Raw genomic sequence first — 24,064 nt, 5'->3', positions numbered from 1 at the left:
TTATCTGTATTTTTTTTTAAAATCATTTCATTAAAATATAAAATATAATCCTGAAATTTAAATATAAGATGTTAAGGTATCTATTTTATTATTAGAATACATATAAAACCACATAACCAGTTTTATCTTCTCTGCGCCTATTAATTTTTATGCTATCCATTGACATTAAAGCCATCTATATAAGGGATACAATGTATTTGTGGCTCCTTGCCTTGGATGATATACATTATAGTATAATACAAATACTTAATTATTTAAATCCCATGATCTGATCATATATGAGAGAGATACAACTATTTTTAAGTCCTCCAAAAAATATTTCTACGATTGGACTTGATTGTTGAATATATTTAAATACATTTAATTTTTCTATTAAATACATAATAGCAGATACAATAGAATATCTGACTATTAAAATATTCTATAATATAAGAATGTCTAATAGCATTATTGGGTAAGTTACTATCTCTACTGGTTTGTTGAATACAATTATAATACAATTTAATTACTTTACTTTTTGATAAGAAATAACTTCATTACATTTACATAAGATATTACAGACAGAAAAAAAATAATCCACAGGTACCTATTCTCTAATTTCACCAACATTTATTTAAATAGTGTATAAGTATAATTTGGACAGTTATAAACAATGTTTTTTGAGTAAGGTTAATTAAAATCATTAATTAAGATGTAAGTAAATATTATATAACATTAAGAATAGAATTGTTACATATTAATTTTTATAATAATTACTAATTTACCAATATAAATGTGTATACGTCATACGATTGGTATTATAGTCTTATTTTTCCAATTAATTACAAATGTTATTATTTTAATTCTCGATACTTAAAAGGATAAATGGCAATGGATTATATTTTAGTAATTTCTTCTTATCAACATTTTTTTTACTTAAAAATTTTCCAAAAAAATTGTATAAATGAATCCTTGAAGTCATTATCATAATAATTTTAAACCATATATTAATAGGTAATAAAAACATTTGGTATACAACATTCAATAATCACTTTCTTATTTAGAAGAGATTTTTTTATAGTAATTTTACTACACAAGTACAGAAATTTAAAACAATTATTTTCTTAAATTAAAGATAAACAATATTTTAATAAAATAACTGTCCAAAAGTTCCAAGTTACGAAGTGTGGTATTATGTTAGATAATATTTAAGAAATTTAGACAATTATTTATTATTTTTATTTTATTGAAATAAATCTACAATCTATCTATATTCGGTAATTGGAAAAAATAACCATGGAAAAAATACCCGTGGAAAGAATACCCGTGGAAATAATACCCGGTAGAAATAATACCCAATAGAAAAAATACCCGTGGAAATAATACCCATGAAAATAATATATAATTTTTTTTTTTTTATTAAGAATAAGCCCTCGGGCCTCGGTGACATCGGCCATTGGGCACAATGAAAATTACATTATTTACATCTATAATTTACAGTATTTACGTTTGAATAAGTGTAAATTTTTTTTTTTAAATATATAATAATATAATAATTTATTTATAATAAATAATATAAAAGCAAATGTGATAATTTGTATTCAGAAAAATTACATAATAATGGTTAAAAAAAATCAGACTTATATAGAGGTATATAATATTATATTTATAATTATTTACAATTAAAGTCCCAACTCGTAAAAAAGAAATTCAAATATTATTCAAATGAATGCACAACCATTGCAAATAATATTATCGAGTCACTTTAAGCCTAATGGCCTATGTTTCCGAGGGTATATATACAATTAAAAAAAATATATATATTATCGGAATTCAACTAACGATAATAATTGATCACTTACGATAGCATACACGACATTTATATGATATCGGCGATTTTACTCTCTTTTTCTACTATATTTAATTGTATACTGAATACTCTTATTATAATCGTATCAATACACAAAAATAATAATTTCCTTCTTTGAAATTACAGTTTTTTCCGTTTTATATATGTTCTATATTATTTAGGTACCTATTGGCTATTACACCTTTGTAATCTCGTAATGTTATAAACTTGGTATATCCTAATTATCTAATGTATTATGTACCTATCAGTTTTATTTTCTCTATTTTACTACCTATTTAGTTGTATGTATTTTGTGCTATCGTCTGTCAGTCAGATCCTTTACTCTCTACCATTTTTGTATCTGCGAGCTACAATCAGTGGTCAAGATTTTTTTTTATTATGATATTAATAGTTATTAACACTTATTTATTGTTTTATACAAGTTGCCAAATTATTATTATTTTACTATGACAATACAATACAATTATTTTTTCGAGTATTTATGTCAGATATGGGTATTATTTCCTTGGATATTTTTTCTATTGGGTATTATTTCCTATGGTATTTTTTCTATCGGATATTATTCCCTGGGGTATTTTTTCTTTCGGGTATTATTTCCTCGGCCATTTTTTCCGTGGGTATTTCTTCCCCGGGTAATTTTTCCTAGATTCCTATATTCTTTGTACAATGAATAGGTTTAATATGTGAAAAATAAAAGTTGATACATGAATCATGTGATTAAGGAGGATACCAGTGGTAACAGACTAATATTTTTTAAAAAAATTATTGAAATGATGCAATTTAAATACACATATAATTAACATTTAAAAAAATCTTAAACATTAGCAAGCGTGGGTTTAGTTTAGATCCAGGTGGCCTAAGGAAATTTAGTTCACGATTCTTGCCTTGGACTGTAGACTGTAGTTATAATTAACTATTAAAGATAGTATTTAAAATATTGATTCATTCTGTGATACAATTAATACTAATATTAATGTTATAGTTCGTGGATCGTGTTATAAATAGTATAAATCGTATCGAATTCAATAAAAATTACCCGCCTAATTCTTTATCTATTTTCGTTGAAGAAAATATAATATATATTTCACTTAATATTCTGTATTTCTATATATACAATTAAAGATACTCCGTTAAATTGATTCGAACAATGGACATATTCTATTCTAGTACTCTGTGATTGGGCCATTTTATCTTGTATCTATGATAACGGTTTTGTAGAGTTCGTGAAGTACTAAGTAGTAAGTAGTAGTAAACTAGTAATTACAATTTACAACTGTATTATAGTCATGATAAATTAAATTTATCATGATTATAGTTGTCAGTGTTGTAACTTGTCAATTGAATATTGGAGTTGAATTATTTATTTATTTATCAATTTATCATTATTCTGAACTCGAGTCTCGAAGAGAGAATATGTTGAAGATCGTTGAACTGTTTTGTTTTTGTTACGTCCAAAATTAAACCAACGGTGCATCCGGTGCATGTCGGCATGCCGCTAACGGCGCTAACCGTCAGTCTGGCGATTGCTGACTGCAGGTAGAGTGGTATACCGTAGACGTCGAGACCGAAGACCGAACAACCGGCAGACACTTATAAATATTGTAGATTTTTATTTTTTACGTAAATTAATAATTATATTCCAGTTTGATTTGATCTGTAAGTATTACACCTGTATTTGTAATCATATCAAAAATATCTTAGTATAAAATTTATCAATTTCCTTTAGCAATAATATTTTTAGGTTAAGTTAACACAATATTCCATAATTTTTACCGATCGGCGATCAGGCTTCATTCGCTGAGATTGAAATAGTTTGTATTAGCTGCTATACCAATACGTTATATAACCTAACGTTATAGTATTGGGTAGGCAACTATGTTTGTTGGCAGCTTGTGTAGGCTACTACAGCTAAAGTGAATTTATGCTTAGGCATGCAGTACGATTCATTTTTTAGATAATGTGATTTGGCCATGTGGGGCGCACTCGTCGCAGTGGTTGGTACATATTATTTTATTTATAGGGAATCCCACTCTCATGAAAATGATTATTTAAATATTTTTTACAAATATGTATAATATTATATTTACTTATTACTCAAAAAATTAATACATAGTAGGTACCCTGAAATAAAATATTACCTTTTCTATAATATTTTGACGATAATGTTTAATATATAAAACTTAAAATGTTCAATATGTTTATATTCAACTTCAATTCAATAGCTAACTATGATTATCATTATCAAAACATTACTTATACTATATTATTATACTTATTTTTTAACAGTTAAGAATTTACGGTGAGTATTGATGGATTATTATTTATTATTTATTATTATTACCAATCTACATTCAATAAGCTATATAATAGGTATTGGACTCGACCATTTTGAAATATTTATATAAATATATATTGAGAATTATTTATGATATAATATAATACATATTATATTAACTTTTTGAATGATTAGTAATGATATATAATATTTTACCTATTTGTAATTCAATATAAAAATCAGTCTGGGGATTACCATGTAGGTATAGGGCATAATTATACGGTTAAATTGTCAATGGGCTGGACACTGCAATATAGCGAAATAATGAATATTAGTTTATAGCCACTTAAAATTTTTGTTTTTACGTTTTTAAATTCTAACCATTCAATATTTTGTGTTATTACTTATTATACAATCCGACAATGTAAAACTGTGAAATGCTATGTAATTATCATTGGAAAAGATCATGATAATGACCAATGGTGTGATTATTACATGTTTACATTCGCTCTGAAGTGTTGAGTTTTTAGCTGTTAATTATAATTTTCAATAAATTAATATTTGTTTTTTAATAAGAAAGTTGAAACAAAATATTAGGTACTAGATTATAACCCAAAAGTCACCCCTAGGCCCTAAGGATATAACTTCATAAGTATTCATAAATATATTACATGGTTATAACAATTCAAGAGTTTTAAAATATGTCTCATTTAAAAATTCAAAAATCAGCGTTTAAACAACTGCATTAGGTAGGTTGTGAAAACTAAACTATTGAAATATTGAATGAGAAAAAAGAAGTGATTATACTTTGTGAATCGCTGTATATTTAATATCGGTGTACTTATTTATTAGGTTATTGTTATCATGAATGAATCGTTAAAGTTGTCATTTCGGGGAAAATATTAATAACTACGTCCTACTCCATAAACAAACAAAAATAAAAACTATTAACTTTATTTTATAGCTTATAATTAAATAATTATGGTATTCCATGCGTATAATTTCCATCCAAAATTCTAATCTAAATTGGTTAGATAGATGTTGTGGTCTTTCAGGCATCAAGTGTAACTGATAAGCAATCACATAAAATTATATTTTTATTGTAAAAATGTCAGTCGCAGGCTGTTTGTTCCACAACACTGATATTCATTCAGTCATACTACTCATACTTGCACAAATAACTCAATACGATATTATCGTAAATTCGTAAAATCCAGAGCCACATTCGTGGCGCGAGCTAAATAAAAACTAAAAAGCAATAGAGCGCTCCACAGCAGTAACCTAACCCAACACTTATATTATTTTTATTATGCTATCAACCAAAATTGAATTGAAGTTAAGAAACGAAATGTGGTAACTTTTATGCCTAAAAGGATAATTTATCCACACGGTGGCCGTGGTTCTTACAAGTCTCTAACTATTCTGTATTACCACTGACCATAATGATGATGTCCCTTGATATTTAAAAAAAAATTGTATAATTTAATAATATAAGTCATCGGCCGCATGGCATCGTCATTTTTTCCGTTAGTTTACCGTTACCGTGAGGGCGTGAGTTCTTAGTTCTTGAAATATAAGATATAACCTAATGATATAATTTAAATTTTAACGCCTTTAAAATAATACTATCACAGTTTTTAAAACTACCAACTCCTATTAAAGAACCTTGACGTATGCCTATGTTTCCTACCCCTTTGGCAGGGTCTGGTTACGGTGTTACACCGTTCAAATAGTGTGCTATACAATTAATATGCAATTTGGCGGGGGGAGCATACATATATATTTTTTACTAGTGTTCAAACTGTCAAAGTTCATAAATTATAATTTTATCAATGGTGTAGCTTATTTTACTTCTTCAATAATTTTATTACATACCTATTACTTATTACTTTATTAGTTTAACAATCTGTAAAGATTTTAAATTTAATTAAATTATTGAATTATTGTTAAAAATAAAAACTTTCCATCATTAATAAAATTATCGTTTATGAACTCGGGAAATTTGAACACTATTTTTATAGTTTAAAATATGTATGTAGAATGTAGAAACACGAGGAACATGTACGATGTACCCATTGTACCGGCAAACCATGTTTTACCATGTTGTACGTTTATAAGACGGAGACTACACAGTATGCGGGTGTGGCGTCCTAATGAATAGATTGCATTGTCAAATTATTTTCTTTTTAATAAATTTAAATAAAAACTAAGTAAATCACATATTTTGTATTCATTAAAAACACAATTTACACAATTTACAAAAACCCAATATTATTCACTGATATATTTTTTCTTTAGGTAAAATGACATTGGAGGTTTTAGCTCATGAAAAAGTGTGGCTCGATAAATCTAATTATGCCGATGCAGAGCGTGTGTATTTTGAGAAACAAACAAAGGTAATTTTATAATTTTTATTATATTGATATTATATAATAATATTTTATATAAACGTAATATCGATTTAAACTTTAAACAGTGATAAAACCAATTCCTTAACGCATTTATTTATTTGTCTTATTTTATTACTTACCATTTGTTTTTAAAATAACTGAACTTTGATATCCTAGCCTCCAATTATTATTATTTCAATTATAGGCTTAACATTTTTTTGTTCATTCTGTTTTGGTTTAGAAAATACGCACTTCTTTGTTATTGCCCCACCAGTACGCCGTAATAAATTAACCTCCCCATTGGGTAATCTTGCTATCGCATCATCATAAATTAAATCTACAATATAATAAATAAATAAAATAAACAATAAAAATATAACAAGTGTATTGTAATTATTAAAAATTAAAAAATAATACATAAATTCATACAATATACATATTATCATAGTTAAATTAGGAATTAGGATGTAGGCCAGAACTCAGATATATCTTTTAAGCATCTTATTCCTCGATGTATTATGTTCTTCACATAAATTCTGCCTGATATGATACCAGAAAATTTCTATTGGTTTCACGACGTTTTATCTAAGCCCTTCAATCTCGATGTTCTGGATGTGTGCACGGGCCTAACTTTCGAAGTCTAAGCCCGTCCAAAATACAATTTTACTAATGATACCCGGCCCGGCCCGATTTGTTTCACTTGGATATACAGTCAGTCCGGCCCGGCCCAGCCCGATAATTCTTCACTTTTCCTTTTGATAGTCTTGTAAAAATAACAATATAATTATTACCTACCAAGTATTATCTAGTACTTAAATTTTGTAAAGTAAATAGTAAAGGGTAAAAAAAAAATTGGTAGTCTTTAGTATTCAGTATGTTCTATATTGATATATAATTAAAATAAAATAACACTACACAAGTACACAGTACCACAGAATAGAATAAGTACACACTACACGTATGCAATATGCTAATATGCATTTACGATTTACGCACAACACTGAACGCACTTCAATCATTATTTATAGCAATACGTAAACTATAAAGTGTCAATACGTTTAACTTGTCCCATTGGTCGGTAATATAAATTATAACTGAGTATAGATTATAGAATACGGACTATTTTCGAAGAAGAATGGTATTCCTACAGTTATAAATAGATTACTGTAAAATACGTATTTCCGAATTTCTGGTTATCGGTAATTTGTGTTGTCAATAGAAATCAAATGATAAATTAAATTTAAATAAAATCATTTATCAATTAATATTATAAAATATAAATGAAGCCCTGCCTGAACAACTAATACTGAAGTGAAGGGCCAGGCCCAGCCCGAACCCGATTTCGGTGACACCAAGCACGGCCCGAGCCCGGCTTCGGGCCGGGCCAACCAGGGGGGGACAGGCCGGGCCAGCTCGGCCCATGCAGGGCTCTAGCGTGTGTCACTGTGCCTAGTTCAAAAAAATTATAAGTGTGGTTAACAACATTGTGTTGGAATACCGCTTGTTGAAAATTATTGTAAGCTTTCCAATAATCTGGCATAACTATTGAGTCTAATCTTTATTCCTATATATTTTTGGATTGTTGGTATGTAAAAATATTTTCTCCGCTAGTCCGATCGATCCTGGTACACTCACTGAAAAACATGCATTGATTTCCCGATAGGATTCGCTGAAAATCCATTGCTAATGCAGAATACGTAAATACTGCATTATTTATCCTACGAACAAATTAACTTTAATATATATAGGCTATCCTATTATAACATAATAAAATATTTTGACAAAAATACCGAGACTGCCAATTTCTTTATTTTGATTTTTCAACTTCCACACACACATGCCTCACGTAAATAATTCCAATCGACCCCATTTTGTGTCATTTTTATTTCACGTTTACAAAATGTTACTGAAGACATATCTCGGGCCCAATAGACAATAGTATAGGTACGTAATGGACAATTGGGCGTATTGTTTGTTTAGAATAAGTTAGCCAATAATTAGGTAACTCTTAAACACTTTTCCTCCTGCCAATTGAATTTTTGACATCGCCATTATGATTTATTAATAAACTTTGGGCATAGGCCATTTCACACATTTTAGATTTTCACTTTTAGATTCTGAGCGGAGCGATGAATGTCTTGATTTTACAATGATCTGTGTTTTTATTGATGTGTACCGGCGCGTTGTTATTTTTAGTGGAAAGAGAGTAGGACATATTTCGAAAGAATATAGGTACGCAAAGGCGCTAATTAAATGACTAAAAAAAATATGTTTATTACTACGAAAACTACAATGTACTGTACTCTATTGTTTAATTACTAATTACTATTGACTTGTTACATTTTTCTGTATAACAAATGAGGTTCGGACTGAGTGCGTTTAACTCTACGACTGACTGGGCGTCTGGGCGACCGTAACCTCTATACAACAGCCAGGGTAAGAATTGCTGGATAAGCAGATTCCAGCTCAAACGTCCGTTCCCGTAGTCACGTACGCCAGTACACATATATTACTCTAATTACGTACTATGCTTAAATATAACATTATTTATTTTGTGTGTGTGTGTGTGTGTACACGAAGAGTTGTCAAAATAGTGCTTCGATATTCAACTTCAGTAACTTTTCTGTTTGGAAGTTAATTAATTAATTAGTTGGTGAATTGGAGAGGTTAAATTTTAAAATTCCTAGTAGTTTTCAAAATACCGGGAATAACAAAAAAAAATTAAAATAAAATGGAATTTTTACGCAAAATCAATTTTTGATAAAATCAATCTTAGATATTGTAGGTGTAACTCTAAAAAAACTAACTGTAGACACATGAAGTTTTCACCGAATTTTTAAATATGCATTTTCTATACTTCATAAAATTTTAAAAATATTTCAAATCTTTTTAATTTATTTATAGTCATTTGAAATTTTCAATCTTTCAAGTTTTTTTTATGAATGACAGTAAAATTTTATTCATTGGGTTCACAATTTTTTTAATTAGTTTTGAAAGTTGGGATTTTGATAAATTACATAAAAAATTATGAACATTTACTATTAATTTTGAGTTAAAAATTCATAAAAATTAATTTTTTTAAATCTAAGGTTTGAAATGTCTATACAAGATTCTTTATGAGCTTGTCTACTTTTATCAGATAAAAATGTCTACCAGAAAGTCAAATTGAATTTTTATGAACATTATTTGAATTACAATATTGGATATTCACTCAATTTTTCTTATACCGATATTCTTATTTTGTTGTTATTCCAAAACTATAATAACTGTAGAAACTTGAAATTTACACCATATGTTTATTTTATAAATTCCTACACTCAATAACATTTTTTAAATATTTCAGTAATTTTTAAATCATTTATAGACACTTAAATATTTCCGTTTTTGTAGTTTTTTATTCAATAAATGCCAATAAAATTTTATTCATTGGGTCATAAAACTTGAATATGTAATTCATGAATCACCATAAGTTTATATGATAGCAGTTGGAATATATTAAAAATACATAGCCACTTTTTTTTAATAATCATTTAAAGTTTAAATGTTGACAAAATTTATTTTGTTGAAAATTTACTAATTTTTTAGGTTAAACATTTATAATATGTTTAGATTTTATAGCTAAGGATTGAAAATTTAAACAAGGTTTCACGTAAGTAGTTTATTCTACTGCAAATATTCTGGGTACTTAAATTTCTAGAGTAAACTTTATACTCTAATTTTAATATTTAATGTTGTTAATGAATGGTGAGTCAGGTACACAATGAATTTGGAATTTATTTTATAGATGCCTACATTTTTTTTTTAAATTTTCCCACAAATATTTATAATATAATTTTAAAGACCTAAGATGATTTTTTAAATATTTATTCTTATTTTAAGCAATTTATATTAATACAGTAGTCATTAGGTATGTTAATATATTGACTTATAAGTTACCTATTGTGATATTTTTAGAAAAAAACAAAATATAGAAATGATGGTAAAAAATGAGCTAGTAGATTACTGTAACCAACTTGTTACGTTATGGAGAAAGTCTCTGTAATTGATATTGAATTTGACGACAAATTATTGAAGAATAAATGACTAGATATTAATTTTTTTTCAAACTAATTTGAACTCAAATGTTTATACAAATATTAATACCTATCTATCTTTAAATTTGTTAGAAAACCTGCAATGTGAGGTCTCTTCACGCTTGGTTCCCCGTGTATACTATTACTTATTAATGTTACTGTAGCAGATTGTCAAATAAAAAAAAAAGTTAAAATATATGTACCTTTTAAATTGCTTAAAGAATTACTTATGTGAGATCTTCTATTACATTTTCATGTTCAAGCTTTTTAATCAGAAAATCTTTTTATAAAAGAAAAAATATTTCACTTGATGATTAAATTATTTTGACTGTTTTAAAAAGTACTGACAAGCATTCAGGTTTCCTATGTTAATAGTATTGGTTTTTTTTCATACATAATGATTTATCATTGAATCAATGACTATATATTCTTTTAACTAGTGATCGCCAACCTTTTGGACCTTGCAAATACTACTTGTAAATACTACAGACCTCTTATACTTAATAACTAATAAGTACTCTATTTATAAATATAACATGTGAATATGTGATAATGATTATTACATTGTTTCATGTTTATTTTTTTTGCCATTTATCAAATGAAACTTATAATACAATACTTTTCTAATTTTTGATCAATTATAAATTATTTTTCAGATTTTAAAATATGAAACTTTTGGAAAATATATAAATTACCAAGTAAAATCACTGAATAATACTAATTGTGAAGATTGTAAGATGTGCAATATAATTGCTCAAATAGATTCACAAAGTGATATTAGTAAGTTATTGGACAAAGTTCAACTGTGGGATGAAACAAATTCAACAATTGATTTCAATCAGTATCGAAAAATAAAAAAGTTTGAATGTCTCGTGTGTTGTTTTAAAACATTAAAATTTAATGATTGGAAATGTCATATAATGTCATTACCTCATAGGGGGGATTGTCACAAAACTACCAATTTATATTCATACGTCTGTTTCGATAAAATATGCAAGCTATTATTGTATGGACCCAAAGAGTCTTTAATTAAACATAATATGGACAAACATGCATATGATATTAATGTTTTTAGTATATCATCTTTAATGGCTGAAGTAATGAAACGATATTTGGCTAATAATTTAAAACCATTATACTTCTGCTCACATTGTAAAAAATTTGCAGAAACACCAATTCATACTGATAATAAATCATACAAAAAAGGATTAGCAATTCCTATTGAATATTATTGCAATTTTTGTAAGGTTACATTTTTATCTAGTCAAGAAATGATTGATTATCATTTTTTAAGTGTAGAACATATGACATTAAAGTGTTTTGATGAGTTATGTTCAAAAACTAATTTAAGCTCAAAACAAATTACATTATCTAAAGAATCAAGTAAAAATGATGACAATAGTTTGTCAGGAGATGTTCAAAGTGTATTGATAACAAATCAAGAAAAAATGTCAAATATTATATTAACAACTTTTGGAAAATATATAAATTACAAAGTAAAATCACCAAATAATACTAATTGTAAAGATTGTTCTATGTGTAACATAATCGCGAAAATAGAATTACAATGTGATATTAGTAAATTATTGGATAAAGTTCAACAGTGGGATAAAACAAATTCAATAATTAATCTCAATCAGTATCGAAAAATAACTAAGTTTGAATGTCTCGTGTGTTGTTTCAAAACATTAAAATTTAATGATTGGAAATGTCATATTATGTCATTACCTCATAGGGCAGATTGTCATAGAACTAACAATTTGTATTCATTTGTCTGTTTCGATAAAATATGCAAGATATTATTGTATGGACCCAAAGAGTCTATAATTAAACATAATATGGACAAACATGCATGTGATATTAATGTTTTTAGTATATCATCTTTAATGGCTGAAGTAATGAAACGATATTTGGCTAATAATTTAAAACCATTATACTTCTGCTCACATTGCAAAAAATTTGCAGAAACACCAATTCATACTGATAATAAATCATACAAAAAAGGATTAGCAATTCCTATTGAATATTATTGCAATTTTTGTAAGGTTACATTTTTATCTAGTCAAGAAATGATTGATTATCATTTTTTAAGTGTAGAACATATGACATTAAAGTGTTTTGATGAGTTATGTTCAGAAGCTAAGATAAACTCTGAAAAAATAAATTTATCAGAAGAATCAAATAAAAGTAATGAGAATAATTTGTCGGAAGACGTTCTAAAAATATCAACAACTAATTTAGTAAAATTGCCATACATAATATTAACAAGATTTCAAAATATCAATGAAAATTGTGGTTTATGTAAATTATGTAATGCTTCATTAATTTGGAACAGTAAAATTATAGTAACACATTTGTTAGAATGTAAGTACACATATGTTTTAACAGATTCAATCAAAACAACTGTAAAAACATTTGATTGTAATGTATGCAATCATTCTACAAATTGTATGGATCAGCACAAATTACATATTATGTCACATTCACATCTCACTAACTGCTATGATACTAATAATTATTATTCATACTTTTGTGATGTATGCAATAGATATATTTATAGTTATAGACTCGTTATTCTCAATCATATTAGAGTGTGTCATAAAGATATTAAGACAACAGAATTTCCTATGTTTTCTATATTTATGGCAAATGTATTCAAAGAGTTAAATACAAATGCAAAAGCAAATAGAGTTGAATTTATACATTATCCCAGTACTAGTAAACCTATAGTAGTTTTTAAAACAGACTCATTTCAATGTAATACTTGTAAAATTATATTTGATACAATCACTGATTATAATTGGCATTTAATTACAAGTGAACATATTATTTTGAGTTTTGTTATCCCAAAAGCTATGAAGAAAAGTGAAAAAATAAAAAAATTGAGTACAACTAACATACAAACCAAAAAATCAAGTATAAAAAAGAATGTTACAGTATCTCAAAAATATGATGACATTAAAAATGAAGATACTCAAAATGAGCAATTAAATAGAAGTAAGTTCTTTAAAATAGCCTATTCTTTTAACAGATTACACCCATTCTCATTAAAAGTATTAATATTCTTGAAAATATATGTGTTTTCATATCATTAGAAACAACATATTTTGGTGATACCTTGAACGAGTGGTTAAATATGTATTAGTAGCAAAGTGGGTAGTTATTTAAAGTAATGATAAATGATTTAAAAAAGTTGGGGTAATGTTTGAAAACTTTAAAAAAATTAATCAGTACTTACCATTTATGTATTTTTATTGAAATTTAAAAGAATAATTATTAATTAAATATGATTCAAATAATATAAAACATCTTAATTAAATTTAAACTGTCAATTATCAAGTTTAAGTAATGGTGTATTATTTATTAAAGTAGTGTACTAGAATCTAGGGAGATATAGATAAACAGTTAGGCACAGTTAATTTTTTAAACATGTGTAGGTAATTAATGAATAGGATAGTAGTGTAACAATTCATAATTTAAAAATTATTGCTTTAAGTTAATTAGAAAATATAGATTTATAATGTTTGATTTTAGGTCTAACCAATCTTGATGTTGATGGAAGGACACACTTGTGTAGTATAAAAAAAGTTCAGGTATTCGTATAGTTTTATAAAAGTTTATTATACTGACATTTTTTTAACAGAAACTAATATTAACATGTTCCTTTATTTTTAAAATTAACACTCTATTTTATAAACATTATATAAAAATTGTACCTAACTATAATTATTTATCTGTAATTTGAATAAATTAATTTGAGCCTTTAATTTTTTGATATTTTTAAATGATTGACGTGGTTTGATTATTATACTTTGAATAGTTAGTTTAATTAATAATGTAACAATTCTCATTTTTTGGTTTGTACTCATGTGTCATGTGTGTGGAATTTAATTTGATTAACATGAATAATAAATAAATTTATTATAATTTTCAGAAGTCTCTTGTAAACAATAATGTTGAAAAATTGAATGATGTACAAAAAGACAGTAATAAGTCTATCGAACATACAAAGTTGATATCAAATCACAGTAAACATCGGCAACAATATTCAAATTATTTTATACATAAAATGATTTTATTGAAAAAGTTGAGACAATATGATGATCTTGTCATGAAAACTTTGTCATACTATTGTGATGCTTGTGATTTTATAGCTATAGAAAAATATGTGTGGGACAGGCACAATCAAAAAGAACATCCTGTAGATAGACCTATAACTTATTGTTCTACATGCTTTATGTTAGTTGGTGGAAACGAGCAAGAACACAAACAAACGAAAGAACACCTTTTGAACTTTTCACAATCATTTAAAGAAAAAAAGGAAGGAAATGAGTTAAACGATACTGATTGCTTCAAAGGTAATAATTTATTATAATAATCATATTTGTCAAGACATTTTTTATACTTGATTAATATTACCTAATTTTAAAAATTATTAAATATTAAGCATTGCTGGGAAGATACATTTTTTTATATGTTTGTGTTTTTCAAATTTTAATATACCTATTCCTGACCAGTAATCAATTTTTGTATTCTTCTGACAAACCAAAGAATAAAATTTAAAATTTAAAAAACATAATTTTATTGTTTGAAAGTAAGCAGATGTCAGGAAACCCTATTTACTAAATATACAGTCTCATGTCAAGTATAGTTGACATATTAAGTTTTTGAAGATTTCCCATGTGTTAACTGGATGTTGACTATGGCCATAAATGCGTGGACCACTCATATTAATCTGTTGTTTGTTGTTATGATAAAGCTGCCCTTAAATTAATTTGTTCTATCCAATTTATATCTCCATTATAAGATTTAAGACTTACTATACATTTTTATCAGGTCATAGTTACCTATTAAGTAAATATGTTTAAAAGTTTATTTTCAAAATTATTCGCTAAATAAAATAAAACTAAACATTGGTAAACATAATATTATGGTGATCAAATTATGTCATTAGTAAAATAAATTATGAATAATATAAAATCATATGTATTTTAAATTTATATTGAGCCATTGCAATTGAAAAAACTCAAAGAGGTGGTTAATGGTCTAATATACTACAAAGCAATTAAACAATTTTAAACAAATTAATTATTACTTATATTTTTTATAGAATCCGAATATTCTAATGATACTTCTATCAAAAACAGTGATTGTTCTTTAATCGAAGAACCTAGTTCAAGTAGGGAAGATCTAATGGTTATGAAGGACACTATATTTTTACCTGGTACAACTAAGTGTAGATATGGACACAAACATGATGAGACAAATGCTTGCAATGTATTAATTTTATTTATTAATTCTGAATATTATTTTGTTACTTTCATATAAATTATGTATGTAATTTCATTACTTAGGCAGTTAAGCTGACTCATAGTGAAATTACAGCATCATCAAATAATTTAGTTAACACATCGATGGCTATTCCATATCAAGCAAATGTACTTATGGAGAAGACAACTGAAAACATTAATCTTGTAAATGTGTCAAATGATGATTTGGTAATAAATTATATTTATTGGTTTTATGATGATAAATTAATTTTTTTGTATTTGTTGTTGTACATTGGCGTAATTTCATTAAATTCCAGCAAGTGCAAAACTTTTATCTGTCCAATAATTTTAATAACAAATTTAAAACATCATATTTAAAACTAATAATTTTGCTCATGACGTATACTATTTGATAACAATATAACACATACAAATATCAAAATATGTATATTTTAAACACTGTATCGTGTATCTGTACCATAATACATTGTACATTTAAAAATATAATATTCAGGTATATTAAATGAATTATAGTGATACTAATCTACAATTCAATACTTATTTAGGAGGAGGAGAGGTTGATGTGGTGGCATTATATAAAAAAATTACTATTTTTTTTCAACCTAATTTTTTGTATAATTTTAATGTTCTGATTTATAAATATAATTTCTTTAGGTATTAGATCAAGTTGAAAATGAATCAAATAAAGTTAAACCAAACTTTGATGAAACATCTTGGCCACCATTGACAACACAGTTCATCTTTGAAAACAAAAAAATATGTGAACCTGATGAAGACCAACTGTATGGGGAATATGTAATACAAAGACTCAAAAACATAAATAATACAACGATTAAACAACATATCAAGCTTGAGATAGATTATATATTTTATACTAAAATGAAACAATTGTTACAGGAGAATACAAAATAATGAATCAATTTAATGCAATAAGTTTCTTATGTACAACTCTCATTACTATAAGCTACAATATGTATAAAAACAAGAGTTAAATTTATATTTATACATAAGTGTTGATTAAAAATGTATTTATATAATTTATTGTACTAATTAATCATATTATGATTACAAGATTACTATAAAAAACACAAATTTTTGAGTTTTTGGGCTTAAAAATTACAATAAATTATCTTTTAAAATTATTATAGTATTAAGTATTTATATTTTTAAATATAAAATATTAACCAGAAAAAAAATTAAACACTTTTGGTCATAACTATGACTTAATTAAAAATAATATTTATTTGTTATATTAAATTATTACTTATATTTTTATAATAGTTAGACAATTCACATTAAGATACACATAACGGAGAAATGGATTACTTTCAAAAAAATTTTTGTTAATGGGTCACATAAGGCCAGAGTATTACTATTGTTTAATTGTATAAGTGATGTACTTATATAATACCTAAATTTTATATTATTAAATGGATTTATTGAATAATATGAAGTCAACTCCCTCCTTCCCCCCACTTATAAAAACTAATTTTAGATGTATTCTTATGCTGTCTACCAGAACGGTGTATTTCATTTAATGTCAGACATTGACATTTGACACTATCATTAATTCAGTAAACACCAACGTTTTTATGAATATTTTTATTACATAGCCGCAGGTACCAAATATATACCTAGTTTATAAGAAATTTCTGAAAAAATTATGTGTTATATTGTTAGCATATTATAAGCTTTTTACTCTTATATGACAAAATTTTTTTAATTTATTGATTTTCCAATAAAGTTTTTTTTTTATATCCCTATACAGCAAATAGTGGAAAAAATGATTTGGTTTTCAACTTTGAGTATGATTTATGATTGAAAATTGAATTCCGTTTGTACCTACCTATGAGAAGTAAAAATTTGAAATGTACGTACTTTCTTTTCTCAGTAATATGGTAGAACAAAAAAAAAAGTAAGAAAAAACTGAAATTTTAGATTCTGAGCGGAGCGAGGAATGTTTTGATTTTACCAAGATGTGTGTTTTTTTTTTGTTCTGTCATGTTTTGGGGCAATAAAAATGCTTCGATTTTTTACTTCAGTACCTCGTCCGATCAGAAAGAGAATCTAGTTGGTACTTTTGGGGGACAAAAGTAAAACATTCTTAATATTTTTCTAAATAATCGAGTTAAACAAACTATAAATTAAGGGAAAATCGGGAAATTGTACGTACAATAAGTTTTCGACAAAATCATTTTGGTTTTTGATGTAACACTAAAACAAATGGCCATAGATACATGAGGTTTTCACTGAATGTTTGTATAAGTGTATATTCTATCCACCATGCAATTTCGAAGAATTTTCGACTTGTTGAACTATTCATAGGCATATACAATTTTCGATCATTATAAGTTTTTTAAAAATTAATATCGATAAAAATGTATTTGTTGGGAAAAAAAGCTTGAAAATTTAATACAAGGCTTATAACACATTGTAACAATAGCAGTTGAAAAATATTAAAAATATAAAGGCACAATTTTGTTTGGTAAGCATTTAGAGTTCAAATTTTGACTAAATACATAAAAATACGGAAATGTTCAAATTATCTTAGATCGAAATTCATAAAAGTTTTTCTTTTAAAATCAACATATTTTTACAATAGCAGTTGAAAAATAAAAGAAATATATGGTCACAATTTTTTGATATAAGCATTCAAAGTTGAATTTAGACAACAACATTTTTAAATGTTACAATGTAGGAATACACACTGAAGACTGCAGAATGTAATCTCCAATTCATGGTAGAATGATTATTTGAAATTTTGAATGGATCGTTGTTATTAAGGTTTAAAAATTTTGTACACAAAAATTAACTACATTTAGATTTTTTTTTTAAATGAGAAGGAGGGTATTGGAGCCCGCAGGTTAGGTTAGGTTAAGCCGCAGGGGCAGACTGGCCAGGTGTGCTAGTGTGCCGTAGCACACCGGGCCGGCTCAATATATGGGCCGTCGGGGGCTCATGAACATCAATTGATAATATTAGTATATTAATAATAAATGTATTTTTAAATTTTTAAATACCAAACAGTTTAAGACTACCTACTGCTATCGATTGCCGGCTATTAAAACGTTACATTAATAACTAATAAGTTAATATTTCGTAGTCGAACCAAAGAATAGATTTAATCTATTCTGTGGTCAAACTATGTAGTTTATCATAATAACATGTACATTGTATCCAGGCTCTGATTTACGCATGTGCAGGCGGTGCACTAGCACAGGGCCTCCAAATTTAAATGGCCCCTTCCCATTCCATACTTTGCTACCATAAATAAAAGATATTTTTAATAAGTAATAACTAATAAAATGTCTATTATAATTAAATAAATGGATTGAACTTTTTATTGTTAAATATGTACCTATTATTTTTTTATTTTATTTTTGTTAAAAAAGGACCCCAAAGTTTATAGTGCACCGGTCCCACCAAATATGCATTTATATGCAAAATTAAAATTGGTCTACGGATTCAATAAAGTCTGAATCGCCGACATTTCAAACCATTTTATAAGTGCATGCACTTAGTATCACCATGCAAATGCATAAAATTCGTCTCTAGTTATGACTATAGCCTATAATTAGGTACTAAACATGGATTTAGAAATCAGTGAAGCTTTCGAATCAAAAATTAATTTCGTAGTGTGCAAACAAGTTATCTTTTTGGTGTTTATGCACAATCCAGTACGGCAGTACCGCCTAATATCAGGGGAGTAGTAATGTTCACACAGATCCTCCCTTGCTGTCGGTTCAAACGGAAAAAAAAAGTACCGCCTAATATATTTGATAAATAAATACCCGAAAAAGTATGTAGCTATTATAAATATCTTATTCATAGAGGATGGTAATATAAACTGGTAGTGCCGGCCCCGACAGTAGAATACTGGGCCGTTCACCTCCCAGTCCGCCCCTGGGTTAAGGTTTATTCAACTTCTATAGAGAATAGAGATAGTTGAAGCCTGAAGGATACCCTTCGCATTAATATCTTAATGTTCAGCTCACAACTTTTTTAGTGCTCTTAATCGTCCAATTAAGGTTTAAAGAATTATTATTGCCATTGGTTATACTGTTATCCATATTACTACATTGACTTATTATAAAATGTTTTTAAATTCAGTTAAACGTTGTCCATTAGTAGTTAGCAATAACTTGAATATGGTTACACCGATTTGTTTAATTTTTTTTTTATGTTTGTAACTGTTCAAATAAGGTGTTTCCAGAAAGATAAATTGGAAAAGTTACTCCAAAAAGGACCTCAAGGATTTTCAGATTTATGAAGAAAATCGGTTTTTTTTGTTGCACAAATAGTTTCAATTAGTTAAACATCTCACAGATTATAATAGTAAAAGACAATAGTTTAAATTATTGGTAGTTATTACTTTTTTTTGAATAGGTACCTACATAAATGGTTGTCATCAATTAGTAATATTACTCTAGATATGAGGTAAAAGCATGCATTTTGTCATTCTTTATGGCTTTGAATAATTTTATATCTTAAAACAAACATGAGAGTAACATTCATGTATGTTTGTAGGCTATTTATTCAGTCCCTAAAAATAGCTAAACTTGATAAAGGGTAGCTCATACATATATTTTCAATTCACGGAAAAGAACATTTTTTGTTATTTAATTAAATAGTTGCTAATGGTTACACATTATATTAATATTCTATAAATTAGTAAAAATGTGGAAAATGTCTACTTATGTATATTATGTATATGGAAGAATAAAATTAATAAATTTACTTACCCGCGCGTCTCTTTTATGGAAGGAGAGATAAGGTCACTCGATATTATGTCTGGTCCTATATAAGTTTGTATAAGTTTTGGTTTATTTTATGTTTCAGTATAGGATTTGCAATTGTGAAATTTTTTTTAGTGTCATTGTATCTCCACGTAAAATACAGGTTATTTTATTTTTATTTACATTATAACATGTATAATTTTAATAATAATTTTTTTTTTTTTGTTACAAGTAATTAGTGTAAAATGTAGAAATAACTCAAACAATATGTAGGTAACAAAAACTTATTAGATCAATAAATATAAGAAAACATTTATACACTCAACATTCACACTTAATTATAAATACCTATGATATTTTCAATAATAGATAAAAATACATTTTTATTACTAGGGTTAATGTATCTAGTTATATTTTTAAATTATGTATTATAGCAGCCTAAAATAATATTAAAATGGGCAAATGCTACTAAATGATTAATGGTTTTACACGAAGTTTTAAATATAATAATATGGGTGTTTAACAACTATATAAATATAGGTTCTGTCATCATATAATATCAAGGGATTTCATTGAGAAATAATATAAATTTTCAAGTTTTCAAAAATGTTCCCAAAAATTTACTACATATATACTTGATAGACACAATATGATGTATATACCTGTATGACATGCAAATAATGTTTATACATTTTAACTATTGCCATTTCATTGTCTCGAGCCGTTTAATATTGCATTTTATTTTATTTCTCACTTTTATACCTATGGCACACACTCACACACAAATAATGTTATAAGGACGCAACCGGTTTCCCGCAGTGGCTGCTGTGTCCGAATACCGACGTCCAATGAATTCCACACGCTCTGCACCCATTTAACCTAACCATTGCATGTTTTTTGTATATAAGTACCTATATAAACACTTGGCACAGACTTGTGGTCGGCGGCCTTGGCCGATAGGTATATAGAAAAGAAGACATAACATTTTTTCTTAAATCCATTATAAATTAAACTGGTACGGGATCGGTGAAAAAAAAAATGTAATATATACCTATTTGCCGAACGATGCGATGGGATTTGATTTTCATTAGCCGTTTCTACGGTTATTAATATTAATAACTTATTATATTTGTATTAATGTATTAAATATCATACATAAAATATTATAGGGTACGCCAGTCGCCAAGGGTCTTAAAAAATATTTATGACGACAGAAGCTTTGTTGTTATATGTTTTCACGAACGTTAAAATGCTTATTTTATAGGCAGCTGATCTGATAAGCCATGAAAACTTTTAATTTTGACTTCAAAATTAAAGCTATTTAACGTACTTACCTATACTATATTAGGTTGGTACTTCACATTTAGCCGCCAAGAAAATTATATTTTCCATATTTTGATGGTGTACTCACTGGACAGTAATTATATTGTACTTATTGCAGGGTTCACGTTTTAATATTTTTAAATTTTAAACATTTTGTTTCCAATAAATTTTAATTACTGATGAAATGAAATAATAAATGAGGTAAAATTATTTTGTTTGTTTTTTAGAGGGCTCCGATATTAACTTAAATCAGGCGTTTTAGATAGGCAAATTGATTGTTTAATGTTATAATCCTTAAATTTAAATCATTTGCTTTTTTTTAATATAAATAATATTATGTTAACCTTGACAAACATTTTCAAATATTGTTATTTTTATAACAGCTTATAATCGGCGGTAGCACTAATTTGAATATATTTACTATATTATGTGGCCTATAAAATTAAACATGAAGTTTCGAAAATATTGTAAATTTTTTTGTGTATAGTTTAAAATTTATTTGGATTTTATGAATATATTATAATTTTGTAATTTATACGGACAACTTTAATTTATTAGGAAATTATGTAACGCCTAATTATAATAATTTATATGTCACTAAATACAACACACTGAGTACTGACCAGCCAGTTAGTTTTGATATTTACACGGAAAACATAAAAACCTCGAAAAATTCTTTCAAATTTGAATTACGCGTTAAGTGTATTGCAATAAAGATCACCGAGACAAATATTTGAACGTTATCTCAATCAAAGTTATAGATCGAACATGTGGATTTTTTGTATATTTAGAAGTTGTATTTCAAATCTTATAAGTTACTCCATTAATTCCTTAGGTAGGCACTATTTATCATTACTAATTAGAAATAGTTAAGTAGGTGTATTATTAATCGTACTTTGTACATATAATATTTCGATCCCTCCCAAATCAGACTATAGCCTTACGTTGCTATACACAATTATTAATTTATAAAAATAATGAAATTTATTTATTATGATTATGTACGTAACTATATTATATTTTATAGAATACTTTATTAGTTATTACTTATTGGTCTGATTGTATATGTGTATAATATATACTTAACATTATTAATGGTTATGCTAATGTACATTCAAGCCTGATATTTAACTCTTTGTTAGATTATTTGTTTTAAATCTATACCTATAGGTCTAACTTAAGTATCAGGTCCTCAATTCCATCATTTATTGTATAATCAACGCATTTGTATATTGTTATTTATTAGTATTATTACTTAGGCGCAAACTATGAATCAAAAACTAAATTTTCAATTATTTCATTAAAAATAGATAAGCACAAGCTGAATTATTATATAATCTACACGAGTCTTAAAAAAATCAATTACTATCATTCATTCGGGTTATGTTAAAAAAATGTAAAACTATCTAAAATTCGTAAACAGATATCAAATCAAATTTCAATACCTAAACATATTACATATTAAGAATTATTTTTGTGATAAATAAAATTTTAAAAATATTCGCAGATACTCAGGATCAATGTATAGGTATAGGTAATAAAATATATTTTAGTATGTATTAACATTTAAAAATAACTAATGGTTCTTTTGTTTGAGTGATACCTATATTGCAACCATAAAATGTTGTATCCAAGGCAAACTTCAAGTGAAATCGGTATCGTCATTATAGCATCTTTTATTTTTTTGGCTGATGTAATTTATTGTGAAATCCACTATTAAATAATGTGTTTTTCGATTAGTAAAGATTTTTAACATTTCTAGTATAACACCGAAAACCAGTTTTGATTCCTGAAAAATGTGTCAATTCTTGGATAATTCCCATGAAGGGAACCACACGCACATTTGTATTCAGCCATTATATTATGATGTTTGCGATTGTGAATCGCCCGGTTTTACTGGTTTTGGATTGAGAATCACAGAGCACTGCCAAGGATTATCGACTATTACGTTAGAAGATGGTCTTGTTGTAATCATTAGCAGATTTTTTTACCTGATATTGAATTTTTGACTATTTAATAGTTGTGTGCGCTGTTATTATTGTAGATTAATAATAACATGTTGTGTATTAGCTATACACAATAAAAGTTAAGATTTTAATAAATACACACAAAACATTAAAACGTCCA

The 24,064-nt window shown here is 26.6% G+C and overlaps 1 protein-coding gene across 1 annotated transcript; it reads left to right on the top strand.

The window, feature by feature from the left end:
- Positions 1-3,154: 3,154 nt before the first annotated feature.
- LOC107173098 (uncharacterized) lies at positions 3,155-17,582 on the top strand. The gene is made up of 8 exons (XM_089223795.1): positions 3,155-3,505; positions 6,423-6,520; positions 11,244-13,584; positions 14,122-14,180; positions 14,522-14,945; positions 15,698-15,864; positions 15,942-16,085; positions 16,533-17,582. The coding sequence occupies exons 2-8, from the start codon at positions 6,428-6,430 to the stop codon at positions 16,788-16,790; spliced, it is 3,486 nt and encodes a 1,161-aa protein (XP_089079921.1). The 5' UTR covers positions 3,155-3,505; positions 6,423-6,427; the 3' UTR covers positions 16,791-17,582.
- Positions 17,583-24,064: the final 6,482 nt, after the last annotated feature.

The sequence above is a fragment of the Diuraphis noxia genome, unplaced genomic scaffold (assembly GCF_037042655.1).
Source record: "Diuraphis noxia isolate RWA-SAM2 unplaced genomic scaffold, SU_Dnox_SAM2 contig0003, whole genome shotgun sequence".
Taxonomy (NCBI): domain Eukaryota; kingdom Metazoa; phylum Arthropoda; class Insecta; order Hemiptera; family Aphididae; genus Diuraphis; species Diuraphis noxia.
Note: the sequence above shows the minus strand (reverse complement) of the source record. Positions and strands in the feature narration are given on the sequence as shown.

Coding starts and splice junctions, on each gene's coding strand:
- LOC107173098 (XM_089223795.1), top strand. CDS start 6,428: ATGACATTGGAGGTTTTAGCTCATGAAAAAGTGTGGCTCGATAAATCT. Junction 15,865..15,941: donor ATGAGACAAATGCTTGCAAT/GTATTAATTTTA, acceptor TTCATTACTTAG/GCAGTTAAGCTGACTCATAG. Junction 16,086..16,532: donor ATGTGTCAAATGATGATTTG/GTAATAAATTAT, acceptor TAATTTCTTTAG/GTATTAGATCAAGTTGAAAA.